The sequence below is a fragment of the Talpa europaea genome (assembly GCF_964194135.1).
Source record: "Talpa europaea genome assembly, chromosome: 12".
Classification (NCBI taxonomy): domain Eukaryota; kingdom Metazoa; phylum Chordata; class Mammalia; order Eulipotyphla; family Talpidae; genus Talpa; species Talpa europaea.
In genome coordinates this window covers 19,067,643-19,094,401 of record NC_140079.1, presented here as the reverse complement: position 1 = coordinate 19,094,401, position 26,759 = coordinate 19,067,643, and the positions used below count along the sequence as shown (strand labels likewise).

General features: G+C 38.1%; 1 protein-coding gene across 5 annotated transcripts; it reads left to right on the top strand.

Moving 5' to 3' along the window:
- Window positions 1-210: 210 nt before the first annotated feature.
- DDX6 (DEAD-box helicase 6) lies at window positions 211-25,535 on the top strand (the record flags this gene model as incomplete). Of its 5 annotated transcripts, none has more annotated exons than XM_084248683.1 (12): window positions 211-410; window positions 4,549-4,612; window positions 5,481-5,585; window positions 14,551-14,677; window positions 16,169-16,315; window positions 17,421-17,515; window positions 18,336-18,458; window positions 19,499-19,627; window positions 20,643-20,759; window positions 22,788-22,851; window positions 24,752-24,853; window positions 25,360-25,535. In XM_084248683.1, 12 exons carry the CDS (start codon window positions 211-213, stop codon window positions 25,533-25,535), a joined length of 1,449 nt encoding a protein of 482 aa, XP_084104809.1. The 5 variants fall into 5 exon arrangements, with proteins under 5 accessions (XP_084104809.1, XP_084104808.1, XP_084104811.1 ...); XM_084248682.1 differs by having other exon boundaries at window positions 14,548-14,677; XM_084248685.1 differs by lacking the exon at window positions 16,169-16,315 and having other exon boundaries at window positions 14,548-14,677.
- Between the last annotated feature and the right edge of the window lie 1,224 nt (window positions 25,536-26,759).

The following is a 26,759-nucleotide window of genomic DNA, read 5'->3' as shown; positions in this document are numbered from 1 at the left end:
AGTTGATTCGGTGCATGAGAGCAAGTTACTGCTGCTTACCATTCAGAGACTTAACAGGTGCTTGCCTGCATTGCAATAAAGGACTCATACATTGAGCAAGACTTATTTATCTCTTCGTTTTGGAGAGCCTAATAAACTGTTATTACAGTTTCTCTACTGACTTTCAAAAGTTTTGAAGTTTGAAAGAGGCATCTTTACAATTAATACAGCATGAGCACGGCCAGAACAGAGAACCCTGTTATAATGGGTCTATCCAGTCAAAATGGTCAGCTGAGGGGCCCTGTGAAGCCTAGTGGTGGCCCCGGAGGAGGGGGCACACAGACACAGCAACAGATGAACCAGCTGAAAAACACCAACACAATCAATAATGGCACTCAGCAGCAAGCACAGAGTATGACCACCACTATTAAGTAAGTGCTAGAATAAATAATACACATATTGGGGTGGGGGGGACCAGGAGATTTCTTTTTGTTATTTTATTGTTGACTACTTTATACCTTAATTTAACCATTTGGATTACAGGGGACAGATGACTTTGTTTTATGGCCAGCAGTTATTTGCAATAATGTATTTCTGTCATAATTAATTCAAATTTATTAAGTAATGATCATAGGTACAGATTACATGTATTTTGTGCAGATTTTTATTAAACATTTATGGATTTCATAATTAGTTCAGTGTAGAAGTTATTAGCTGAGCTTGTTATACATGAATGAAATGATAAGATTCGTCCTGTTTTTGCCGGTACAGTTTTTTCCTAACAACATTGTTTTCTGGTTTGAATGGCAGTTAAACCCAATTTCAAGCTTTTTTTTTTTTTTTAAAGATTTGTTTGTTTATACATGTAAGAACTGGGTGTACAGGCTAGCGGTGGGTGCAGGGGGTGAGAGGATTCACCAGAGACAGAATGGGGAACAGAACAGGCAGACTGACCGAAATACACTGTTGAAGAGAGCAGCGGGTGAGACTGGAGAGGTCTGCTGCGCCATCTGTGTAGCTCCCTGACCAGGGTTTGAACTCGGGGATCAAACTTGTGCTGCAGAGGCTGCAGATAGCTTCACAGCATTGTGCTTAACCCCTTACACCACCAGTGAGGCCCCCAACTTCAAGTTTTAATTTTAAATACTTGCCAAACCTTCTAAACTCTAATCATACTGAGAAAATTTATCCTTTAACTTACAGGTCTCTGCTTTTCTACTTTTTTTAAAATTGAGGTGTTTTTTTTTCCCCCCTCCTTTTACACACACAATAATGAGTACTTCCATATCAGGGAACTCAGAAATTTTGAATTTTTGGAAGCATATATATCTCTCTCTGAATAATTCCAAGTCCCTTCGTTGATACAACTTTTTAGGAGTCTCATCTTAATACAGAATATTTTTTCTTTTAAATCTGAAAGCTTATAGACTTTTTTTTTTTAAGAGGCATGTTTTATTTATTTATTTGTTTATACATGCACTGGGTACAGTCAGAAGCGCGGGAGGGCGAGAGAACCCACCAGAGCCAGAGCGGGGAGCAGAGCAGGCAGAAAGACCGAAGCACACCGCTGAGGGGAGCAGCTGGCGGCAGGAGAGGTCTGCGCGCCATGTGGGACCCTCCTCAGGTGGCCGGGGAGCAGCCAGGGATGGAACCGGCGCCGCAGAGGTCGCCGGCAGCTTCGCAACCCAGCGCTCAACCACTGCGCCACCGGGGAGGCCCGAAAGCTTATAGACTTTTATCTTTATATGATTTAAGTTATTTGAATGGTAGCTGTCACTCTAAGGATTACTAGAAAATTTAAGTTGATGCCCTTTAAGATTCTCGGTTTAAGACTCAATCCCATTTGATGTTTGGCTTTATTATTAAGAATCTAGCCATATAAGTTGACTTAACCTCTAGAAATCTTTTCACATGATGAAATTAGTTCCCGGATTTAAAAGGTGTGTATTATTGTGATCTATATCATATCCATGCTTGAAAAGCACTTCCTAAACAAAGATAACTACCAGATTATCATATAGGTGTTGCTGCTTTGTGGTTCTCTAGTTAATTGTAAGACTTGATACAATTGGTATAATTGTATCAGCAGGTACAATTGGTCACTAGGGAGAACTGGCATATTATTTTTAAGGTGAATGTTTTAATTAATGCAGAAATCAAAATTTTTTGTAAATTACAGTTTATCTTGACAAAATATAAATAGGTGAGCAATATTATGGTTATTTTTAATCTTTAGGATAGAAATAAACTTTCTGTTAGTCATTTACATGTCTATATACTTCAGGGTTTCATTTTTTACTCCTCCATGTCATAAGAGTATTTTCTAATTCTTTTTGAAATAATAATGGATTTTTTTTTTTTCTTAATTTTCCTGGGATAAATCGTTTCTTTTCATTTGTTGTTTATGTAAATTTTAGTTTGGTTTGTCTCTTCCATGAGGCCTTCTAGATCCCATCTACTCTTCTGTTGATACTATTTAATCTCATCATTTTCTCATTTTAAATTGTTTTTACCTCCTAGCAATCTTGCGGGCAGGATTTTGTATTTGTGTCTTGTTCTTTTTTATTTGTTGAATTTGATAGGCAAGCTGGTCGACAGGACATTCAACTGTCATTTTTCCAGAGAAACTTGTATAGGCTAAGGTGAAATGTTCTAGTAGCATTGGTAACAAACCTAACCTGCAGTAGAGCCTCTTATGTAAGCCCTAACTTTCAGTAAAATAAGTATTCATCTTTTTTAATCAAGACTCTTGAGATGTTTTAGGAGCTCTAATTATATGAAAATTCATCAAATCAGTAAAAACTTACTTAAAGTTTCTTATTTAAAAACATTGCTTTCTTGACCATTTTCTCTGAGATTTTTTTATTATATTGAAGCTTTTACCTAATGAAGAGAAATGTTTTTATTGTATTTTCTTTGTTTTTATTCTCGTTCTTGATTTCAGGCATCCCCAGTGAGAAAGATTGAGATGTTTATTAACAGTTAATAATGAGCTCTTATTTTGTCAGACACTGTGCAAAGTGCTTTATGTAAATGATTTGATAAAATTCTTAACCCATTTTACATATAAGAGAATGAAGTTTTAGAAAACTGCTGCAAGGTCACAGAACTAGTAAGTAGTGGAGTCAGGGCTTGAATTTAGGTCTGAAACTTTCAGAGCCCTTAATTTTTTAATTAGCAACCGGAAGTTATAGACTCAGTTGCCTATAGGAGACTGTGTTGAATGAGTGTATACTTGTCCCTTTTAAAGGAATTTTTTAAACTCAGTTATTAAACTCTGTGAAAGTAGCTATATGGAAATTTGGAACCAGTGTTGCTAAAGCTTCTAGTTTTTTTCAGAAAACCCAGAAAATGTGGTCTTTTGCGTGAAATCTCTTAATTTTTATTTTTTTAAAGATTTATTTTTATTTATGCATACAAGAACTGGGGTGTAGGCCAGAGGTCAGGCACAGAGTGGGGAGCAGAGCAGGCAGATCTACTGAAATACACTGCTGAGGGGAGCAGCAGGCAAGACAGGAGAGGTCCGCTGTGCCATTTGGGTTAGCTCCCTGGCCAGGGGTAGAAATCATGCTGTAGTGGCTTGTGATAGCTTGGTAGCACTGAGACTTTAACCCCTGTGCCATCAGGGAGGCCCGAAATCCCTTTAATTTTTATTATTTTTTTTTTTAAAGATTTATTTTTTTTATTTATACAAGAACCGGGATACAGGCCAGATGTGCAGGAGGGTGGGAGGATTCACCAGACAAGAGCGGGGAACAGAACAGGCAGACTGATGAAATACACTGCTGAGGGGAGCAGCGGGCGAGACAGGAGAGAGGTCTGCTCGCCATGTGGGTTGCTCCGAGGCCGGCAGGGATTGCACCGAGGCCGGCAGGGATTGCACCGGCACTGCAGAGGCTGCGGACAGCTTCACAGCGCTGCGCTCAACTGCCTGCGCCACCAGAAAGGACCCATCTCTTTAATTTTTAAATTCTGGCAACTAATTTAAAGTTATACACAAACATACTGTGTTAGTCAAACTTAGGAGTTACCGGTTGTGATATCAATAACACTATATACTGCTTTTTTTTTTTTTTTAAAGATTTATTTATGCATGTAAGAACTGGGGTACAGGCCAGAGGCGTGGGGGCTGGGAGTATCCACCAGAGACAGAGTGGGGAACAGAACAGGCAGATTGAAATACACTGCCTTGGGGAGCAGCAGGCGAGCCAGGAGAGATCTGCTGCGCCATGTGAGTTGCTCCCTGGCCTGGGATCGAACTCTTGCTGCAGTGGCTGTGAATTGCTTCATAGGTTACATCTTAACCCCTTGCACCACCAGGGAGACCCCTATACTACTTCTCTTAATAGATTGGATTCCTGTTTGCATCTGTTCTTGATTTTTAAAATTTATCCTCTCTAGATTATTCTAAGAAGTTTTTCTAAAGTGTTTTTGTTAACTATGTTTTTAAGTGAATGGCAATATATTAAACTGATTGTGACTTTCAAAGTTTAATTATTGAGATGACTCTTTGAATTAAATGGTAATACTGTGAATTCTGATACTTCAATTTTACTGTATTCTCTCTAGACCTGGTGATGACTGGAAAAAGACTTTAAAACTCCCTCCAAAGGATCTAAGAATCAAAACTTCGGTAAGTTTATTGTGGAAACTAAAAGTGAGATTGTTATTTATAATAACAGTAAACACTGTTAATTTTTAAGTTCAAATGGTGTAGATTATATTTGATGAATTGCCAAAAATTTCCACTATATTTTGGAGGAATTATAAATTATAGTGATATAATGTCTGTTTATATTGTGTTAATGCATTTGTAATATTACCTAATTTATGGAATACTTTTGTGGTTTTCAAGGCTTTTTTTCTCAAAATTCTCTTTCGTTTCTAGCAGTGCTATAAGATGTAAGGATATTATCCCCATTTTGCAGATAGAAAAATGGAAGCTGAGAGGTTAATTCTTTTAGCCTCGTGTTGTCAAGTAAAAGTGACTTTTGTCCATAGGGGCATTTATTTAGCTATTTAGCAATAGCTGGATACATTTTTGGTTATGAATGGGAGCATGCTACAGGACAATTCCTTACATTATAACAAAGACTTCTGACCCCTCATGTCAATAGTGCTGAGCTTGAAAAACCCTGGTTTAGACTAGGATATTTGTAGACAATAAGTGGTGGCGTTAGGTGGGTTTAACTTTTCATCTTGTAATTTGCAATTCGTAGCATGATACCTATGTAAAAATAATGGTGTTGCGTACATTTTTTAGAAAAAATGGCCACAGGGTTGCCTTTTCCCAATGCATAGTTTTTAAATGACTTGTGTATGTTAAGAGAGGATCCTTATTCTTCAGGAATAGTTGAAATAATAAATCAAGATAGAGAGCTACTGCATATATTGGATATTTTAAATGGGGTAGATAAAGAGTTAGCCTCTCAAACTTTCTTAAGCATGCTAACTACCAAAGGAACACAGTTACATTTTTATTCTTTTGTTCATTTGATTAGGATGTGACCTCCACAAAAGGAAATGAGTTTGAAGATTACTGTTTGAAACGGGAGTTACTGATGGGAATTTTTGAAATGGGCTGGGAAAAGCCATCTCCTATTCAGGTTCGTTTCTCCTATTTTAATCTCATATGTAATAAGTTAGACTTTTTTTTTTTAATGACGTCTTTATTTTTTCAATGCATAGAAGAACTGGGGTGTAAGAATCCACTGGGTGTGGGGAGCAGAACAGGTGGATCCACTGAAATACACTGCTGAGGGGAGCAGTGGATGAGGCAGGAGAGGTCTGTTGCACCATGTAGATTGCTTCCTGGCCAGGGATAGAACTCATGCTACAGTGACTGGTGGTAGCTTGATAACTCTGTCTTTAACCCCTGCGCCACAAGGGAGGCCCTACCTTTTTTTTTTTTTTTTTAAGATTTATTTATGCATACAAGAGCTGGGGTGTAGGACAGAAGTGCGGGGTCTGGGGAGCTTGAGAGGATTCACCAGAGACATAGTGGAGAGCAGAATAGGCAAATACACTGCTGAGGGGAGCAGCGGGCAAAAGAGGAGAGGTCTGCTGCGCCATGTGGGTTAGCTCCCAGGCTACGGTTGAACTCAAGTTGCAGTGGCTGCGGATAGCTTCATAGTGCTGAGACTTAATCCGTGTGTCACCACGGAGGCCCTCGACATTACTTTTAATGTGTGGGAATGATAGAATGAACTAGTGTTGCATACACACATACTATCTCTTCACACCTTTTAAATGCTCTTTCAAAATCATCGTTCTCTCTAAATATTTAATGTGTATTTCCTAATAATAGGAATATTTTCTTGTATGTCTATAGTACAGTTAACCTTCAGTGATTTTAACATTAATAGCTTGATCTCTTCTGTCATTTGTATTCTAATTTTTGATTGACTCCAAAATGTCCTTATTATCACTGTTTTATCACCTGTACATGATCCATCCTAGGATCAGGTAGTGCATATAGTTCTTATGTCTCTCTTTTTTTTTAAGATTTATTTATTTATGCAAGCACTGGGTACAGTCAGAAGCATGAGAGGTTGAGAGAATTCACCAGAGCCAGAGGGGGGAACAGAACAGGCAGACTGACGAAACACACTGCTGAGCAGTGGGTGCGGCAGGAGAGGGTCTGTCATGCCATGTGGGACCCTTGCCTGTGGCCGGGCATTGAACCGGCGCTGCAGAGGCTGCCGGCAGCTTCGCAGCCCAGCGCTCAACTGCTGTGCCACCAAGGGAGGCCCAGTTCTTTTGTCTTTTTAACCTCTTTTGATCATGAGCATTTCTCCTGTCTTTTATGACATTGACATTTTAAAAATATAGGCTCCTGCCTTTTTCTAATAATAGTCTTCATTTTTCATTTGTCTGATGTTTCCATAGGATTAGATTCAAGTTCTTAGCCAGAATACTGGCAGAACTCATGTTATGGCCTCCTCTGGGTATCACATTTAGAGGTATAAACATTACCCATCGATTCTTCTTCATTGATGATTTTAATTTTGATTACCCTGTCAAGGTGGTTTTCTACTGTATGATTATTCCTTTCTTCCTCCCTTGAAACTATAATAAGCAGTCGGTGGGCAGTACCAGACAGATAGCCTCCTACTTTCATCAGTTTCCTCCCTTGATGATTCTTACATAATCTAATCTAAACTTTACTATGAACTCCCAGCTCTAGCACTCCTACCACGTTTATTTGAATAAATTCAAGAGACTCATGAATTCCTACACACACACACACACACACACACACCCACACCCGTGTTATTCTTGTGTTTAAGTTGTTTCAGATTTGGCCATTATGAGCACCTTCAAGCTGGTTCCTGTTTTGTGATGTACTCCTTTTTTGTTTTGTTTTTCACCTTTAGATAAAGAAATTTCCCATAATCTCCTACCCCTACTTATGCCCCTCCCCCATTATCAACTCCCCCACAAAAGTGATACATTTGTTAAAACTAATAAATCTACATTTGTTCCAACTAATAAACCTAAGTTATCATAGTTCACATTAGAGTTCACTCTTGATGTGATATATCCAATGGGTTTAAACAAAGGTAAAATGACATGTAGCCACCATTATAGTATCATACAGCATAGGTTCATTCACTATCCTAGAAGTCCTCTGTGCTCCATCTATTTACTACCCCTTCTCCTTCATTTTTCTTCCTTTTTTTTTGGGGGGGGGGCATATAATGATGCCCAACACTCTGCCCCAGTCTTAGAATCAGCCGTTTTTAGGAATCCTGATTCCATTTAGTAGGGAGTAGTAGTAGAGATAAGATCTGAACTCTAGATGCATCTGACCTTTTCAACAGAAAGGGCTAGGAAATATATGTTAAGTATGTATGTGCGTACACACATACATGCACATACTTAAATGTTTGCTGCCTTTCAGTTGATGAAGCTGCTAAACGCAAACTCTACTAAGGACAAACTGCCACATTTCTGAGTACTTTTTCATTTAGCAAACAAGTACTGAGTGGTCTAGAAAGTTTAGACATTGGGGATTTTGTGATGAACAAGACAAGTATTCCTGCTCTCGGGGTCTGGTAAGACAGAGAGCTAACTGTACGCATTTCAGTGTAATTGAAAATTAAAATTGCACATATATGTAGTCATTAGGGGAAGATGGAACAACTTGGAAAAAGTGATCCATGTTCTAAGAAGAGAATATTGACATAGTGATTAACAAAGAGTACCTTTGTGGATGAACTGAAAAAACATTTTTTATAGCTAGAGAAGGTATCAAGGTAGGTTAGACATCATCAGGTAGGCAATTTGAATTAAGATATTATAAACACTTAGTAATCTACTTTTCTATAATGTAGTTCATGTTAGTCTATTTTATCTATAGGGATGAAAAGTGTTGTTTTTTAAAGATTGATTTATTTATGCATACAAGAGCTGGGGTACAGGCCAGAGATGTGGGGGGTAAGAGGATTCACCAAAGACAGAGTGGGGAACAGAACCGGAAGACTGAAACACATTGCTGAGGGGAGCAGCGGGCAAGACAGGAGAGGTCTGCTTCGCCATGTGGGTTGCTCCCTGGCCGGGTGGGGATTGAACTCATGCTGCAGAGGCTGTGGATTGCTTCATAGTGCGGTGCTTAACCCTTGCACCACCAGGGAGGCCCCAGGAATGAAAAGTTTTATGAGAACTGTTCTATAGGTGGTACAGTGTCTTTCATATTTGTATCTCCAGTTCTTCGCAAGGTGCATGGCAGGAAATAGATCCTCAAATGTTTGGTTGTATTTATAATTCTTTGATGGAAGTAACATTAACATCTGTCTTAGGTGAACCCACACTAGAAAGCTAAGGTTATTATCCTTGCCATTAGACCACCCATCTTGTATCCCTACTCTAATCCTTTCTAAATTGATTATTTGGGATAGCTCTTCAACCCTCAGTTTCCTGGCCCATAAAATTGAGGTAATAGTATATATCATGAAGTTGATGTGGAGAATGTGTGTTAAACATTGAAATTGAGTCTAGTACAGTGCCTGGTATTTGATAAATTCTCAGTAGATGTCGAGTTATTTCATACAGTTTTGTCCAAAAAGAAGTGTAATTCATTTTGCAAACTTAATTTTTACTATACCCTTGTTGACTCTTACCGCCCACTTTTATATAATAATGTAAAATTGACTTTGTTAATAGCACTCTGACTGTTGGTGAAGCATATATAGGCAATTAACTCTAGCCATTTAGCCAATCTGACATCTACCATTTTCTGTAAAGTGGAAGTAATAAATTATTTCCAGTTTTTATTGTTATAAGTTTATTTTAAAAATTTTTAAATAGCAAAACACTATATGAAGTATTATTTTAGATACCTTAGACCATTATTCACATTGCCTTTTCACCTAAGAATTCATGGAAAACAAGATACTGTGTCATTCAGCTTAAAAACTAGGGTTTTTTAAAAAAATGAATTCAGAAATCCTCTATTAAAATCTAACTTCATGAATAACTGCATTATATTTATATCTACCTTTTCTCCTTGTTATCCTCCCTTCCCCCAAATCCCCAAATGTTTCTTTTTCTTTCTAGTACATAGTTACAGTTTTATCCAGGCAATCCCCCCCTTACAAAACCCCCCCCCCCCAATAAATATAAAAACCTTCTTGGTCAGAGAGGTGAGTCTTCTGTATTTGAATCTTTCTAGGAGATGAAACTCAGTTACAGTTTGGTTATAACATTGGAAGATGAGGCACTTAAAACTGCTCTCCAAAGAAGACACCCTGAAAACACATGTACTGCAGATCATTCCCACACGTCTTTCTTTGATGCAGTCATCTAGTTTGAGCCTTTTTTTTTTTTTTTTTTTTTTTTTCTGAGCTAACGTTGGTTTAGGTTCACACCTCTTCAGATGTTTGTTACCCAGCCACCCAGCACCACCACAGCAACTATAATCCACCATAGTCCATTGAGTCCCCTCCTTCCTTTATCCCTGTTCCACATAGTCCCCTTCTGGTAACCTCAATTCAACAGTCAGGTATTTGGGGTTTGTTTGGGTTATGACTTTGCTGTTCTAAAGGCAGCACTTTATAGGAATACAGACTTACTTGAACAGTCTCTGAATCTATTGTTGTTCTTTATGTTGTGAAACATTATATTAATTTGAGGTAATTGAGTGATGACAACTCTTGCTGTTTCCAGAACACAAGCATAAGTTTTGAAGACTTACGTAAGGTGATGAAATGGCAGATAGTCTACTGTTGAGGGAAACATGGAATTTCTTTAATGTTGGCAACAAAATTTCATGTCGGTCAGGAATCTCAAATTATTTTGAGAAATTTTGCCATCCGGGTCTAATAAGCATTAATAGTATATTATAAACTGTAAATAATGGTTTATTAATATAAGTCCTCTTACAAATATTCCTCCTGATAACATTTTATTATGACTTTCAAGCACTGATTTTCTAAATTCTTCTCAAAAAGTCTTTAAATGCAGCATATTTCCCCATTGGTTACTAAGGAAAAATTGAGATGTGTTCATTAAGTTAGAGATACTAGTTTTGAAGTTACCGTCCATCTCCTTGTTTATAGATAGCAGTAAATACCTGTGATAGCCATTGCTACTTCTTGCCAAGTACCCATATATTTTTCTTCTGAAATTAAAATTCTTAATACTGAAATTTCAATTTTTTTTTAAGGTTTATTTATTTATGCATACAAGAACTGGGGTGTGTAGGCCAGAGGTACAGGGAGAGGATTCACCAGAGACAGAATAGGGAGCAGGACAGGCAGAGCTACTGAAATACACTGCTGAGGGGAACAGTGGGTGAGATAGGAGAGGTCTGCTGGGCCATGTGGGTTAGCTCCCTGGCCATGGATAAAACTCATGCTGCAGTGACTGGCAATAGCTTGATAGCGCTGAGACTTTAACACCTGAACCACCACCAGGGAGGCCCCTGAAATTTTAATTCTTGAAATTAGGTTGACTCTCAAAAGTAGAGCAACTAATTGGAGAATTTTGAACTTGAACTACCATACTTTTGTAAGATGGTTATAGGTGATAGAAACTACCTTAAGCAAAATGAAATATTATTTATGGAATGTTAGGAATATACACGATTTAAATAGAGTCTAGGAAACACTTGGAATTGGCCAAGAAATGAGGCATCTCTGAAGGAGTTAGGAAGCTATTATCCTAGGATACACTAAAACAATTTAAATTCTCGAGTGTTCATTTGCTCTGATATCGGTCAATTTCTGCCACTTGGTTGAGCAAGTTGGCTAGTCTCTCCATTGGGGTGGGGAGATACAGTTCCTGAGAAGGAATTTAAGGGTGCTACTAGGAAAGGAAAAGGGATAGTAAGGTAACTAAAACACAGCAAATGTAAATTGGATCAGTCCCTAGACCTGATAGTAAATCATGGACTTGGAAGCTCAGCGCTAAGGTTGTGGGTGATGGGTTTTGTTCTTTTGTAGTTTTAAGATGTAAATCACATCTCTCAAGTCATACATTTAAATATATAATTCAGTGGGTTTTAGTATATTTACATTATATAACTGTGATTAAAATCAATTTTAGAACATTTTCATTGCCCCCAAAAGAAACTCTTAGCAATCATTCCTCAAATTTCATCCTTTATCCTAAGCAGCCACTAATCTACTACTTATGTCTATGGGTTTGCCTAATCTGGACATTTCATATAACTGGAATCATACTACATACGTTCTTCTGTGTAGGTTTCTTTGATATAATATGTTTTTAGGGATCATCCATGTTGTGGCGTGTATCAGTACTTCCTTTTTACTGCTGAATAATCCATTACGTGGCTCTACCCTTTGGCTTACCCATTCGTTAATTGGTTGGGTTGTTACCATTGTTAGCTATTACAAATAGTGCTACTATGAATATTTATTTACAAGTTTTTGCTTGAAGATGTTTTCATTATTTTTTGGCCCCTATCTAGCAGTGGAATTGCTGGTTAATATGGTAACTATGTTTAACCTTTTGAGAAACTGCCAACCTGTTTTCCATAGTGCCTATACATTGCCACTAGCAGTGTAAGGATTCCAGCTTCTCCACATCTTTACCTACATTACACATTATTTGGAGAACTAAGTTCAAATCCTGATTTCTAGTATTTCTTGCTTTGTGACTTTGGGCAAAATAATATCTGAAGATCCATTTGTCTATTGTAAAAAATAAAGTACATAACTTGAGAGGATATAAATAGCATAGAATCTATAAGTACTTAGGATAGTGCCCAGCATACTGTATGTTGTTAAATACATTTCAGTTTCTTTCTCTTCTCTCTGGCTGCTCCCTGAGATTTCCAAAGCAATTTGAACCTGACTTGAATTTTCTTACTTCCTATTTCTTAATCTAGGAAATAGTGGTGACAGACAGTGTAGATATGCTGAATTCTCTGATTGCTGGTTATAATTGCCAACATATAATACAAAATACCAGTATGTCTTAACTTACAGACTGGCTTATTTTGTATAAGGCATATATATAAGCTCTATCAAAGAACAGGAATAGAAGTCAGTGGTCTTAAGTCAAAAGGTGAACTCAGATGGGAATTAGGACACCGAAGTCTAATTCTACCCTACCTCATTTTGTTCAAGAGTTTCACACTTACAAAGGATTTAACCCAGAAAATCATTAAGAGATGCCTAGAGACCACGCAGCCCCCCTTTTTTTCCCCCTTTTCCGTAGAACTGAATAGTGTCCAGGTAACCTGTTTAAAAAACATAGAAAAGAATGTACCCTTGACAGGGGGCCTCCCTGGTGGCGCAAGGGTTAGGACGCAACCTGTGAAGCTATCCAAAGCCACTGCAGCACATGTTCGATTCCCGGCCAGCCAGGGAGCAACCCACATGGTGCAGCAGACCTCTCCTGACTTGCCCGCTGTTCCCCTCAGCAGTGTACTTTGGTCAGTTTGCCTGTTCTGTTCCCCACTCTGTCTCTGGTGAATCCTCTCACCCCCACCCTACCCATGTCTCTGGCCTGTACCCCAGCTCTTGTATGCATAAATAATTTTTTTTTTTTTTAAAAGAATGTACCCTTGGGGATAATGGGTCCCCAGAACAACTGAAGATTAACAGAATTGATTCAGAGTAGTAGGGAAGAGGTTAAAACTTAAGGTTCAAAACCTGGATTTTCTTAAGCCTGTTTTCTCGCTAAGTGAACTGTTTAATGCTAGATGTATGAACAAGATAAGAACAGATTGTCACTGGGCCATTTTCATAATTTTGGCAACTATATAGAACTCATTTGACCCTGTGATTCATGTTCTAGGTAGAATGAGTCTCATGGTGAGGAATGGAAATCATAATACTATTATAATTTAGCTATTTCTACCATAATAGTTTTAAAAGAGAAATTTTTTTTGGTCGTTAACTCAGACTTAAGAATTCATTATTATAGTGATTGTGAATTTCTTTTCTATTTAGTTTTAAAAATTAAAAATTTCAGTTTTAGAAATAGAAATGTTCTGCTTCCATGTTTACACCTGTTCTCCCTGTTTAATTTCTCTCTGTATGTGTGTGTTTAATTTTCAGTAACTGTTGTCTAGGGAATTTGCCCTGAGTTAATAGGAAATACTATTAACTTTCTGCAACACACATAACATAGTAAACTAAATATGAAAATGAGGAGTCATCCTCAGTGGTGTGACCATGGGTGTGAACTGGAATAGAATTGAGTCCCCTTTGAGCACATTTCAGAAGAGAGAAGTTGGCTGTGAGCAGACACTGGAGGTTTATATAATATAATAAATGATAAATTTCAAATAGGGCCTGAGACTAAATATCTCTCATCTATTTCTCTTTTGTGTAAGGATTAGGGTTGGCCAAACTAAAATTTTTCTTTTCTTTTTTTTTTTTTTTAAACTAAAATTTTTCATCCAGTCTCATCATATATAGTTCAGTTTTTCTAATTTTTGATTGTGAAATTGATTTTTTTCCCTCTTTACATTCAAGTCCTATTTGTGTCAGCCCAAGTTACTCCTCATTTTTATTTTATTTTATTTTTAAAGATTTATTTATTTATACAAGAACTGGGGTACAGGCCAGAGGTGCGGGAGGGTGAGAGAATTCACCAGAGAAGAGCTGGAAGCAGAACAGGCAGACAGACTGAAAACACTGCTGAAGGGAGCAGCAGGCGAGACAGGAGAGGTCTGCCACGCCATGTGGGTATCTCCCTAGCCAGCTGGGAATTGAACGCACTGCAAAAAAGGCTGCGGACAGCTTCACAGCGCTTCACTCAACCCGCTGCACCATGGGGGAGGCCCACTCCTCATTTTTATTCTTTTTCTTGTTGCTGCTTACTTTCTTAACACACATACACACACATAATCAAAGTGGTTTTTATTACATTGGGATGCAATTTAATATGCATCCTGTGAGTAGTTCTGGTAAATATTGGTTGATGTGGATTTCCTGGCTTAATTTACGTGATCTTTAGTTTTGTGAAATGCATACGTAAAATACTTAAAAGTAATACGAAGAGGTATAGTATACCTTCAGTGTATTTTAGAAAAGAATTAACTTAAGTATTATCTTTCTTCTTAAGTAATTTGCATTATCTTGTCTCTTTCAGGAGGAGAGCATTCCCATTGCTTTATCTGGTAGGGATATTTTAGCTAGAGCAAAAAATGGAACAGGCAAGAGCGGTGCCTACCTCATTCCCTTACTTGAACGGCTAGACCTGAAGAAGGACAATATACAAGGTAGTTATTTGTTTAAACTAAAAATTGTGGTTTAAAGTTTAAAGCCTGGCGCCGTGTAGACTATATTACCATGGTTTCTTTAAGTCAGAATTTACATAAGCTGAAATTAGTATTTTACCCTTTGTTTTCGCAGCTTTGGCCTGGTTACTTTGTAAAAATTTCCATCTCTCTAGTACTTTTGTATATTAGACAATTGTGATAACATTCTAGTGAGATAGGCAAAAGAAGTATAAGAAAGTCAAAATCGTGAGAAGTTAAATTATCTATCTGACATTGCTGCTTTATAAATTGAGAAACTGAATTCTTTCTTCTGGCAGCTATTTGCACATTTCCTTGTAGAAATATGAACTTTTTTTTTTTTTTTTTAAGATTTTATTTATTTATTTATACAAGCACTGGGTACAGTCAGAAGTGCGGGAGGGTGAGAGAATTCACCAGAGCCAGAGCGGAAAACAGAACAGGCAGACTGATTGAAATACACTGCTGAGGAGAGCAGCAGGCGGCAGGAGAGATCTGCGCGCTGTGTGGGACCCTCCCCGGTGGCCGGGGATCAAACTGGCACTGCAGAGGCAGCGGGCAGCTTCGCAGCCCAGCGCTCAACCGCTGCGCCACCAGGGGAGGCCCTGTTTATTATTTTTTTAAAGATTATTTATGCATACAAGAGCTGGGGTACAGGCCAGAGATGAGGGGGGGTGAGAAGATTCACCGGAGACAGAGTGGGGAACAGAACAGGCAGATTGACTGAAACACATTGCTGAGGGGAGCAGCGGGCCACACAGGAGAGGTCTGCCTCGCCATGTGGGTTGCTCCCTGGCTGGCTGGGGATCGAACTCATGCTGTAGAGGCTGCAGATTGCTTCATAGTGCTGTATTTAACCCCTTGCGCCACCAAAGAGGCCCTATTTTCCTGTTTAGATTCTTGAATCTTAGCTACTAGTAAGCTTTGAATTAAATGGTTATCATTTCAAAAAACCTTTTAGAGCCTCCCCTGGTGGTGTGCAGCGGTTGAATGCTGGACTGCAAAGCTGCCCGCAGCCTCTGCAGTGCCGGTTCGATCCCCAGCCACTGGCAAGGGTCCCACATGGCACGCAGACCTCTCCTCCCACGCCCGCTGCTCCCCTCAGCAGTGTACTTCGTCAGTCTGCCTGTTCTGTTCCCCGCTCTGGCTCTGGTGAATTCTCTTACCCTCCTGTGCTTCTGACTGTACCCAGTGCTTATATAAATAAATACATAAATCTTTTTTAAAAAAAAAAAACCTTTTAAATGTTTGTTACTAAGATAAGTATATGATTTACATAGCAGTATTGTTAAGCAAAAGTCTAAATCTGGAACATTTAATAGATGTTTTTTGGGGGGAAAGATTTACTTGGCTTTTCAAAATTAGGCCTTTTCAACTTTTTAATATGTTTCAGTGTATAGATTGCAAGGGGGCAGTGTTTCTGTAGCTTCTCAAACTCTGAAAATGTTTTTTCTGTTACTTAATATTTTCCAGCAATGGTGATTGTTCCCACTAGAGAACTTGCTCTACAGGTCAGTCAAATTTGCATCCAGGTCAGCAAACATATGGGAGGGGCCAAAGTGATGGCAACCACAGGAGGAACCAATTTACGGGATGACATAATGAGACTTGATGACACAGGTAGGAAATGATTGATATAGTTGGCCTACCTTTGAGTATAATTTCAGCCATAGGTGTTTTTTTACAGTAACTTATTAAAAATTGTTTTTAAGAATCAAAAACAATCATTGCAGTAGAGAAATGAATAAAAGATAGGACTTTCATTCAGGAAAAAAAAACCAAATTGATAGTAATAGATGGATATTCAACCTTAATGATAACCCTTTAGAATGTAAATGAGAAATGCAAACTAATACAAGACTGAAAAATACTAGTAATAATGAGAGTTCGTGTAGAAGAAATAGGCTATCTTGCAACATGAGAGTATAAATTAACACAGCTTTTAAGGTGAGCAATTTGACAATGTTTTGAAATTATAAATATGTGTTTCAAGTACCTTTTTTGAAGAAATAATTGGTCAAGTGCAGAGTTGTTTTACTATAGTATGGTTTGTACTGCAAAATTGAAACATGTCAGAGGAGATTGACTAAATACATTGGAAATAGTCTGGTTTTCTTTTTAAGATTTATTTATGCATACAGAAACTGGGGTACAGGCCAGAGGTGCGGGGGGGTGAGAGAATTCACCAGAGACCATGGGGAACAGAATAGGCAGATTGACTGAAATACACTACTGAGAGGAGCAGTGGGTAAGACAGGACAGGTCTGCACCATATGTGGGTTAGCTCCCTGGCCAGAGATCCAACTCAGGCCATAGTGGTGATAGCACTGAGTCTTAACCCCTACACCACCAGGGAGGCCCTATTTACTATTCTCTTACACTGCAATTATTTCACATGATATTTAACAATCTCCTGAAGACCATTGCACACAAGCCTGGTGTGGCTTTTGTTATTCATTAGAGATTGTCCTAAAACAAGGAAGTATATACCTCCTATTTAGAACAGGTGATTTGGGAAACTATATAGGCCACCTAATGTAAAGATGAGACAAATATTTGCCAGCCAAATAAGGTGAAATGGAAATCCATATCCTAAAGCACATCTTTGCCTCTTTGTGTTATTCATACCTTTATAGCTATGATTCTTATAAAACAAATATAAACCTTTACTATGTCCTTTTGGTACAGGCTAAAATTAATGAAAATGTTTTCTAATCTTGCATAGTGCACGTGGTGATAGCTACCCCTGGGAGAATCCTGGATCTTATCAAGAAAGGAGTAGCAAAAGTTGATCATGTCCAGATGATAGTGTTGGATGAGGTAATGTCTCTTCATTTGGAAAGTTACTATTTCTATACTTTGTTTCTACCTGCTAGTGAATACAGCAGAGACTTTGTGTTTTTGACCTTTAATAAATGCATGGCTCTTGTCAGCTCAAACTAATTTGTTTATAATACATACTTTGTCCTTCAAAGGCAATAGATCATAAGCATTTTTGTGATAATTCAGCCATGTGTCTTTCTTAAGGATGCCAGATAGTTTAGGTTTTTATTTTCAGGAAGAGGAGTTGCTGAATAACCTCAAAACCAAGTTCGTTTTAAGTCTTCTTCCATTCAGTGATGCCCATTAAAAAAGCATGTAATGTGTCTAACTCTTCATTTAGCAAGTACTTTTGTTTTTTAGTTTGTTTTGTCTCTGTTAGATGTATTAATCAGCTAAGTGCCTTTCAAGAATTTATTCAACTCTGTATCTTTTGACTCCTCAGCGTTGTATACATATATTAGTGTTGGTGTTTTAAAACAAAGTTACCTTCCCATTTGGTCTGTGTTTTAGACATTTAGATCAGGTTGCTGATGTTATAATTCAAATCAGGTTTTTATGTATGAGCAATAACAAAACATTTTTTACTCACTATGTTAATTGACTTGCATATTTTTTCATTTAATTTTTATAACAATCCTATAAAGTAGCTTACAACCTAATAGTAAGCTATTTTGGTTCCATTGGCCTGCCTCTAGTGTTGTAGAGAATGTAATGTTTATACCCAGGAGCATTCGGTGAATGATGTTCTTGGATGATACCTTACTAACCAAAAACCTAAGACATTTCTTTATTTCTTTGTTTTTTCTTTGTATTGCAGGCAGATAAATTGCTATCACAGGATTTTGTGCAGATAATGGAGGATATTATTCTCACGCTACCTAAAAACAGACAGATTTTATTATATTCTGCTACTTTCCCTCTTAGTGTACAGAAGTTCATGGTAAGTATAAATCTATTTGAAAGCAGTACCATCCTGTTGCCCATTAGTACACCCTTACCCATTTTGTTACCAGTATATACTTTACACTGATTATTTCAAGTTTTGGCTTTTCAGCTGAAGGTCTGTTATGCATAAATTAATTGATTTTTTTAAGCTATAATATTAATTTGGTTAAATTCTTCACCCTTTAATTTTTGGTGTTTGACTGCCATAGCCATTGATGCTAGATAAATTGATTACAGCATTCTCTTACATACAAAGTACAGCTGTAACTTAGTTACAAAACTAAATCTGAACTCTCCCTTTTTATGGTTGTCTCCTGACAGTTGTGGCACATTTATTTTGAAAAGAGATACATCCCTTAAGAGTTTATCAGACAGGGCCTCCCCGTTGGCGCAGGGTTGAGTGCTGGGTTGCGAAGCTGCCCGTAGCCTCTGCAGCGCTGGTTCGATCCCCGGCTGCTCCCCAGCCACCGGAGGAGGGTCCCACATGGCGCATAGACCTCTCCTGCCGCCCACTGCTCCCCTCAGCAGTGTACTTCGGTCCTTCTGCCTGCTCTGCTCCCCACTCTGGCTCTGGTGAATTCTCTCATCCTCCCGTGCTTCTGACTGTACCCAGTGCTTGTATAAATAAGTAAATAAAACTTAAAAAAAAAAAAAAAAAGAGTTTATCAGACAGGGCCTTCCTTGTGGCACAGGGGTTAAAGTCTCAGCACTATCAAGTTATCACCAGCCACTGCAGCATGAGTTCAATCCCTGGCCAGAGAGCTAACCCACATAGCGCAGCAGACATCTCTTGTCTCACCTACTGCTCCCCTCAGCAGTGTATTTCACTAGGTCCGCCTGTACTGCTACCCACTCTGTCTCTGGTGAATACTCTTAACCCCTGTACCTCTGGCCTGCTCCCCAGTTCTTGTTTGCATAAATAAATAAACATTAAAGTTTATCAGACAGTAATGTGTAGGATATGTTTTAAGAGATTTACTCTGCTTTCATTTAAATATGACTTCTTTCTCTCCCTCCAACCCCCGCCACCACCAGAATTCCCATTTGCAGAAACCCTATGAGATTAACCTGATGGAGGAACTAACATTGAAGGGAGTAACCCAGTACTATGCTTATGTAACTGAGCGCCAAAAAGTACACTGCCTCAACACACTTTTCTCCAGGGTAAGTAGTAGGCTTTAGTTCCATCACTCAACTCCAGTAAAATAGACATTTCTATCCTTTTTCCTCCTGTAAATATAAAAAACAATCCTTAGCTTTTCCTACATAACAGTGTAACTTGTTCATCTGAATTCGATACTGTGTGATTGACAAGCCATGGGCACTTTTAATTTTATTCTGAAATAATTTGACCTTTCAGTAGATACTCATGTGCATGTATTTCATTTTCAAATTCACATATTGACAAAATATATTTGTAACCCCCAAACCAGTATGTTTGTAGTCATTGTGGATATGCATAGTATAACAAAAAATTTTTGAGCAGTCCCCCTGTCCAGCTCAAGTCAAACAAGGCAACACTGTGCCGTCTTTCTTCAGTGCTCAAACTATACACAAATGTTCCTTTTATGGTCTAATGCACATTCGCCACAGCATAGTTTCTGTTGATGATTTCATTGTTTAAATGAGCATAGTTTTGCAGTGTGCTGTCCAGCACAATAAGGCTGCATAAAAAATGTGTATTAGATAAAATTCATAAAAGTATGAGTTATAATGCTGTTGGCAGTGAGTAAATAAGTTGTCTTTAAACAGTAGCACATATTAAAAGAGATTATGTATTGATGAAAATGTTATGACCAGAGGCTCACAGGAACAATTTCCCCTGTGAGCAGTGGTTCTGTATTCACAAATTCCATGTTTAACAGCAACTATATAGACAACAGACAGCAATTGTATAGACAACAGCAACCACAAATAATGAAAATCAACTGTTTTACTCTCGTTGGCATTTATGTGGCCCTTGAAATAGAAGTACATTAAAACATCTGCAAAAAAAAAATTATCTGCCACTATTACATAAACATAGTGTTCACAATTTTTAGACTTTTTGTTATCATGCAGTTCTAAGTCATAAACCAAGCTTTTAACATGTATTATTTGCCAGTCAATATTTTCATTATTTGGCAAAGTAAATGAAGGTTTCTGTTTTTCTTTCTCACGTCCTCCTGCCCATGCTCAGCTTCAGATAAACCAGTCGATCATTTTCTGTAACTCCTCTCAGAGAGTTGAATTGCTAGCCAAGAAGATTTCTCAACTGGGTTATTCTTGCTTCTATATCCATGCTAAAATGAGGCAGGTGAGTATAAATATAAAACTTGTGTGAACTTTTTTTTCCTTAAGTATTTATTGTTTTTGTTTTATTTTAATGCTCCTCCAAATCCCCTTAGTTTAAAAATTCCTTAGATGAAGGACCTTCATTTTAACCTCTTATGGAGTTCAGTTTTCTAATTATAAAATAAGGGTAACAGTACTTATCTCAAAAGGTTGTTAGGAGAATTGAGGTGTTTGAGTTTTGTGGGGTTTTATTAAAAGATTTAATTTATGCATGCAAAAGCTGGGGTGTAGGTCAGAGTTGTGGGGGGTGAGAAGATTCACCAGAGTGGGGAGCAGACAGAACTATACTCCTGAGAGGAGCAGTGGGTGAGACAGGAGAGTTCTGCTGTGCCACGTGGGTTAGCTCCCTGGCTGGGGATCAAACTCTTGCTGCAGTGGCTGCTTATTGTTTCATAGTGCTGAGACTTAACCCCTTGTGCCACCAGGGAGGTCCTGTGTGAGTAGTTTGTAAACTATGATGTATGATACAGATGTGAGATTATTTCCTTCTTTCTGAAGGTGATCTCTAGATTTGCGCTATTTAATATAGTGAACATTAGTCACATGTGGCAATTTAAATGAGTTAAAATTAGGGCCTCCTCGGTGGTGCAGTGGTTGAGTGCTGGGTTGCGAAGCTGCCCGCAGCCTCTGCGGCGCCGGTTCAATCCCTGGCCACGGGGCAAGGGTCCCACATGGCGTGCAGACCTCTCCTGCCGCCTGCTGCTCCCCTCAGCAGTGTACTTCGTCAATCTGCCTGTTCTGTTCCCCACTCTGGCTCTGGTGAATTCTGTCACCCTCCCGCACTTCTGACTGTACCCACTGCTTGTATGAATAAATAAATAAATCTTTAAAAAAAAAAAAGTTAAAATTAAATAAAAATTCAATTCCTCAGTCACACTAGCATCATTTCAAGTGTCCCATTACATATGACAAATAGCTACTGCATTGGAAAGTACAGCTAGAGAACATTTACATAATTGCAGAAGGTTTTGTTGTGCAACACTGAACTAGATTCTTAATTAAGGTTGCTCCTGATCCCATATATTTTTTTCTTTACTATTTGCTTTAAAGGAAAGGATGAATCTCTAAATTTCAGAACTTGATTTAACACAAAATCAGAATTATACCGAGGCATTTGGGATGTGTGCGTGTGTATACATTATGAAATCTCATGAAAAGAAAGTGGTTTCTGTACCAGGTTGAAGGGTTAAGAAATTAAATTGGTTTTCAAAGAAACAATGTCATGGATGAGATACCATATTGTAAGCAATTAGTATGGAAGATTACCACAGGAAATGAATATTAAACTGAAGGGAGTATTTCAGGATGGAAGAATGTTGCATTGAAAAAGATCAGTTTGGCATATGCTAGATTGATCACTTTTTTCTTTTTCTTTTTTTTTTTTTTTAAGATTTATTTATTTATTTATACAAGCACTGGGTATGTCAGAAGCGTGGGAGGGCGAGAGAATTCTCCAGAGCCAGAGCAGGGCACAGAACAGGCAGACTGACGAAACACACTGCTGAGGGGAGCGGTGGGCCCGGCAGGAGAGGTCTGCACGCCATGTGGGACCCTCGCCCGGTGGCCAGGGATTGAACCTGCGCTGCAGAGGCTGCAGGCAGCTTCGCAGCCCAGCACTAAACCGCTTCGCCACCGGGGAGGCCCTCGATTGATCACTTTTGACAAAAGAGTCTGTAGAGTCACAGTGTATGTGTCTTTGTTTTTGGTTTTGATTGGAAAGTAGTTTTTTTTATAGAACTAAAATAGTAAATATTAGGTTGTCTGAAAAGCCATGATAAATTTTTTGTTTTTCAAGCAAAAATTGTCATGACTTCTGACAGCCCTAGCCAAACTTTTGGCATCTTCCTTATGTGTATTGGGTTGGCTTGTCTCATTTGTGTAAACATTTTGAGTATAAATAATTGTTTGGATAGGAGAAATGACAATGGAAAACATAAGGGGCCATGTGTATGGGTTTTAATTAAATTCAAATTCATGGCTTTGTCTTCAGGAACATCGAAATCGTGTGTTTCATGATTTCCGAAATGGCTTATGCCGCAATCTTGTTTGCACTGGTAAGTGTTTTTCTTTCTTTAACCGTTGTTTTGCTAAATTCTGCTCTGCTTTGTCCACATCACATGGTAGAGTTTATGACATAGTCTTGCTCAACCTACTACCAATTATAGAAATTCTGAAGTTGAGAATGGTAATTAACTTCTGAAGATAGATCCCATATCTGAAACTGTAGACTTGTTCTATCACTCATACCTCATTTCTGCCTTCTATATTGGTTTTGGGGTGTGTGTGCTTTCTGAGTAGTTTTAGTGTATGGGAATGAATTATATATAGCTTATGCAAATTAAGTTAAGAAACTGTTTATGTTTGGGAAATTATTTATCATGTCCTTCCTGTTTTTTCTCGAGAAGCAGACTAGTCTTTATTTTGGTGTATTTCACTGCATGAAGAAAAAAATATAACAAATTGGGGAGTCAGGCAGGCAGTCAGAGCAAAGGAAATAAATTCAGTATTCTCCCAGCTCTACACTGGGAATATAATATTAGAATTGGTATGAGGTTAATCTAAACTAGGTTTCTGGTAGAGAGAATAACCTGGGATTTTTTTTTCTTTCTTTTTTTTTTTGGAAGATTTATTTTTGCATATAAGAATTGGGGTATAGACAAGAGGTTGTGGGGTGCGAGGATTCCCAGAGACAGAATGGGGAGCAGAACAGGTGGATCCACTAAAATACACTGCTAGGGAGAGCAGCAGGAGACAGGAGAGATCTACTGCACCACGTGAGTCAGCTCCCTGGCCAGGGATCAAACTCAGGCCACAGAGACTGGCAATAGCTTGATATCGCTGAGGCATGACCCCTGCGCCACCAGGGAGGCACTGAACCTGGGATTTTTTTTTTTTTCCTTTTTTTAAAGATTTATTTATTTTTATATTACAAGAGCTGGGGTATAGGCCAGAGACGGGAGGGTGAGAGAATTCACCAGAGACAGAGCAGGGAGCAGAACAGGCTGATGACAGAAATACAATGCTGAGGGGAGCAGCGGGCACGAAAGGAGAGGTCTGTGACACCATGTGGGATTCTCACCGGCCGGCCAGGATAGAACCCTCACTGCCAAGGCTGTGGACAGCTTCACAGCATGGCACTCAACCTGTTGCACCCCCGGGGAGACCCAACTTGGGATTTTTTTTTTAAAACAAGTAATTGAAGTGTACGTGCACAGATAAATTAAGTGATCGTACATATATTGAATTAATACACTTGTGTTTAGTTCGTTAGCAGTTCAGACCTTTAAGTATGAAATACTCAAAATATAAAATACCTGATTTAGTGAAGAAGATACTAGCCTCCTAGAATTTTAAGATTAGAGTCCAAATCCTATCATTTTTAATCTTTAATATGATTTTGGGCAAGTCATCTTTATGCCAGTTTTCAATCTGTAAAATGAGGTGACTTTATAAATTCTGAATAAATATTTGTTGTAACTTATTCAGTAAACAGCTATTCATTGATTTTTAGCAATAATTGTGTACTATACCCTAGGCACTTAGCAGATGCAGAAAGAAAAAAAAAAACCAACCCTGCTTGGTGTTATATATACTTTATCATAATTAAACATTTATACACAGACACATGCTTCCTGTACTTTGGGAACCTGTAATGTAGAAGGGAAAATGGTTCATCGGTGAAATGTTTAGAGCTAAGCAAATCCAAAAGGTATTGGCAAATCCTAGACAATTTTTTTTAAACTTTCTTGGGACTGGAAAAAGGTAACTTGTAACAATAAGTTGCTTACTATAATGTGCATAAAAGGCATGCCAGTAATTTGCAAATACATTTGAATTGCTGAATGAAGTGTAAATAAACTTGGGTTACACTAGAAATATGTTAGAATATTAAGGTACCAAGAAGCATTTTTAAATGGAAAAATAACAATGGAGATCACTTTTTTCTTTTGCTAGATTTGTTTACCCGAGGTATTGATATACAAGCTGTGAATGTGGTGATAAACTTTGACTTCCCAAAGCTGGCAGAGACCTATCTCCATCGTATTGGAAGATCAGGTGAGGGAAAGGAAGGAAATGTTCCTTCATGGAAGTTTTTTGAGACATTTGATCACTAAATTTTTGTTCCTTTGTTTAAGAATGTGATAACAATGCAAACAGTGAATTATAACTAGTTTCTTTCAGTACTTAAGAATAGTTTGTATTTCTTCTAGAGCATTTATTAAGTTAAAACTATACAGATTGCTTAATTTGAGATAAAATTCACAAATGAGAACCTCTCTCTTGTAATTAGGTGGTACAGTATGTAACTGCCCTGCTTTAATGTATGTTTTGGCAACTTTGACACAAATGAGCATCCATCTTCTCTTTTGAAAAAAGTAAAATAGAGTACTACTTTGGGTGATGAAACCTGAAATTATAATACGTATGAAACCATGAAAAGTAATTTCTTGCACTCAGAATGGCATTGAACAGAAATAAATCCTGTTTAGTTTTATTGCTTAGAGACTTGATCATGCACATTGATCCTTAGCTTTTTGTTTATTAAAATCTTTTTTCGTTAGGTCGCTTTGGTCATCTTGGCTTAGCCATCAACTTGATCACATATGATGATCGCTTCAACCTGAAAAGTATTGAGGAGCAGCTGGGAACAGAAATTAAACCTATCCCAAGCAACATTGACAAGAGCCTGTATGTGGCAGAATACCACAGCGAGCCTGTAGAAGATGAGAAACCTTAACAAGCATGTGCGTACCTTACAGAATAGTTAAATGAGCAGAATGTTCCGGGAAAGAAGAAAAGAAAATCTTCTCTTGTGGAAATTTGATGTCCCACCATATACTAACAATATAGGGCCATATATCAGTGGGCATAAGTGCCAGTAAATAGAAGGTATCTCTTGGGCAAGTTGTGATCTCATTGGAGAATCCATAAATATTGTGCTTGAATGCAGTCTTCCTAAGTAATGACATACTTGCAGTACTAAGACAAAATCAGACTCCCAGATTTAAAAAACCTTTTTAGCAGTTTTCTGCTAAAAATATTTTCTGTTTTTTATCACTTAGTCATCCCTCTGTTAGAATTCACTCTTAATTTCTAACGAGTATCTTAAATCAGGTTAAGTTACCATAATATCTTATTACCAAATGTGTCATCAGGTTTATTTTTTTGAAGATATCGTTTATTTTTACGTAGAAGAACTGGGATATAGGTCAGAGGTGCAGAGGGTGAGAGGATATACCAGAGACAGAGTGGGGAGCAGAACAAGTGGATCTACTGAAATACACTACTGAGGGGAGAAGCAAGGGAAACAGGAGAGGTCTGCTGTGCCATGTGGGTCAACTCCCTGGCTGGGATAGAACTTGTGCTGCAGTTGCTGCTGATAGCTTCATAGTGTTGAGATTTAACCTCTTGCGCCACCAGGGAGGCCCCACAAAGAGAACTTTTTAAATGCCCACTCTTGTTTACTGCATACACTCTCATCAACCTAAAAGAATGTAAGCTGCATTTTAGTTTTTTCTTAAGGAAAATCTCATTTAATTTGAGAGAAGATAGTTTGCAAGTTAGCCATGAACATTGAAGTTTTCAACTTACTCTTTAAATCTTAAGTCCTGTCTTCTCCCCCACCCACCCCTGGCAATTTAAATGTCAAGCACAAACCCCTCAAACATAAAACTACCCAGTGTTTGCTAGTATATTGGCAAGCTAGTGAGTTCATGTAAGGTTAAAAAAAAAAAAAATTCTTAATTGTAATGGATTGTTGCTGCCTGTTATAAGAACTTCCAGACTCATTCTGTCTCTGGGATTCCTAGAAGAAGAAATTCCTTTATTCTGACTGGTGTCTACAGTAGGGGAAAAAACTCAGTGGAAGCTATTAAAACATTTGGATTGGGGGTTATGAAAATTCATACACCCTAGTTCACTGCTTTCACAGATGTTAATTTTAGGTTTCTTCCCTCTTTCT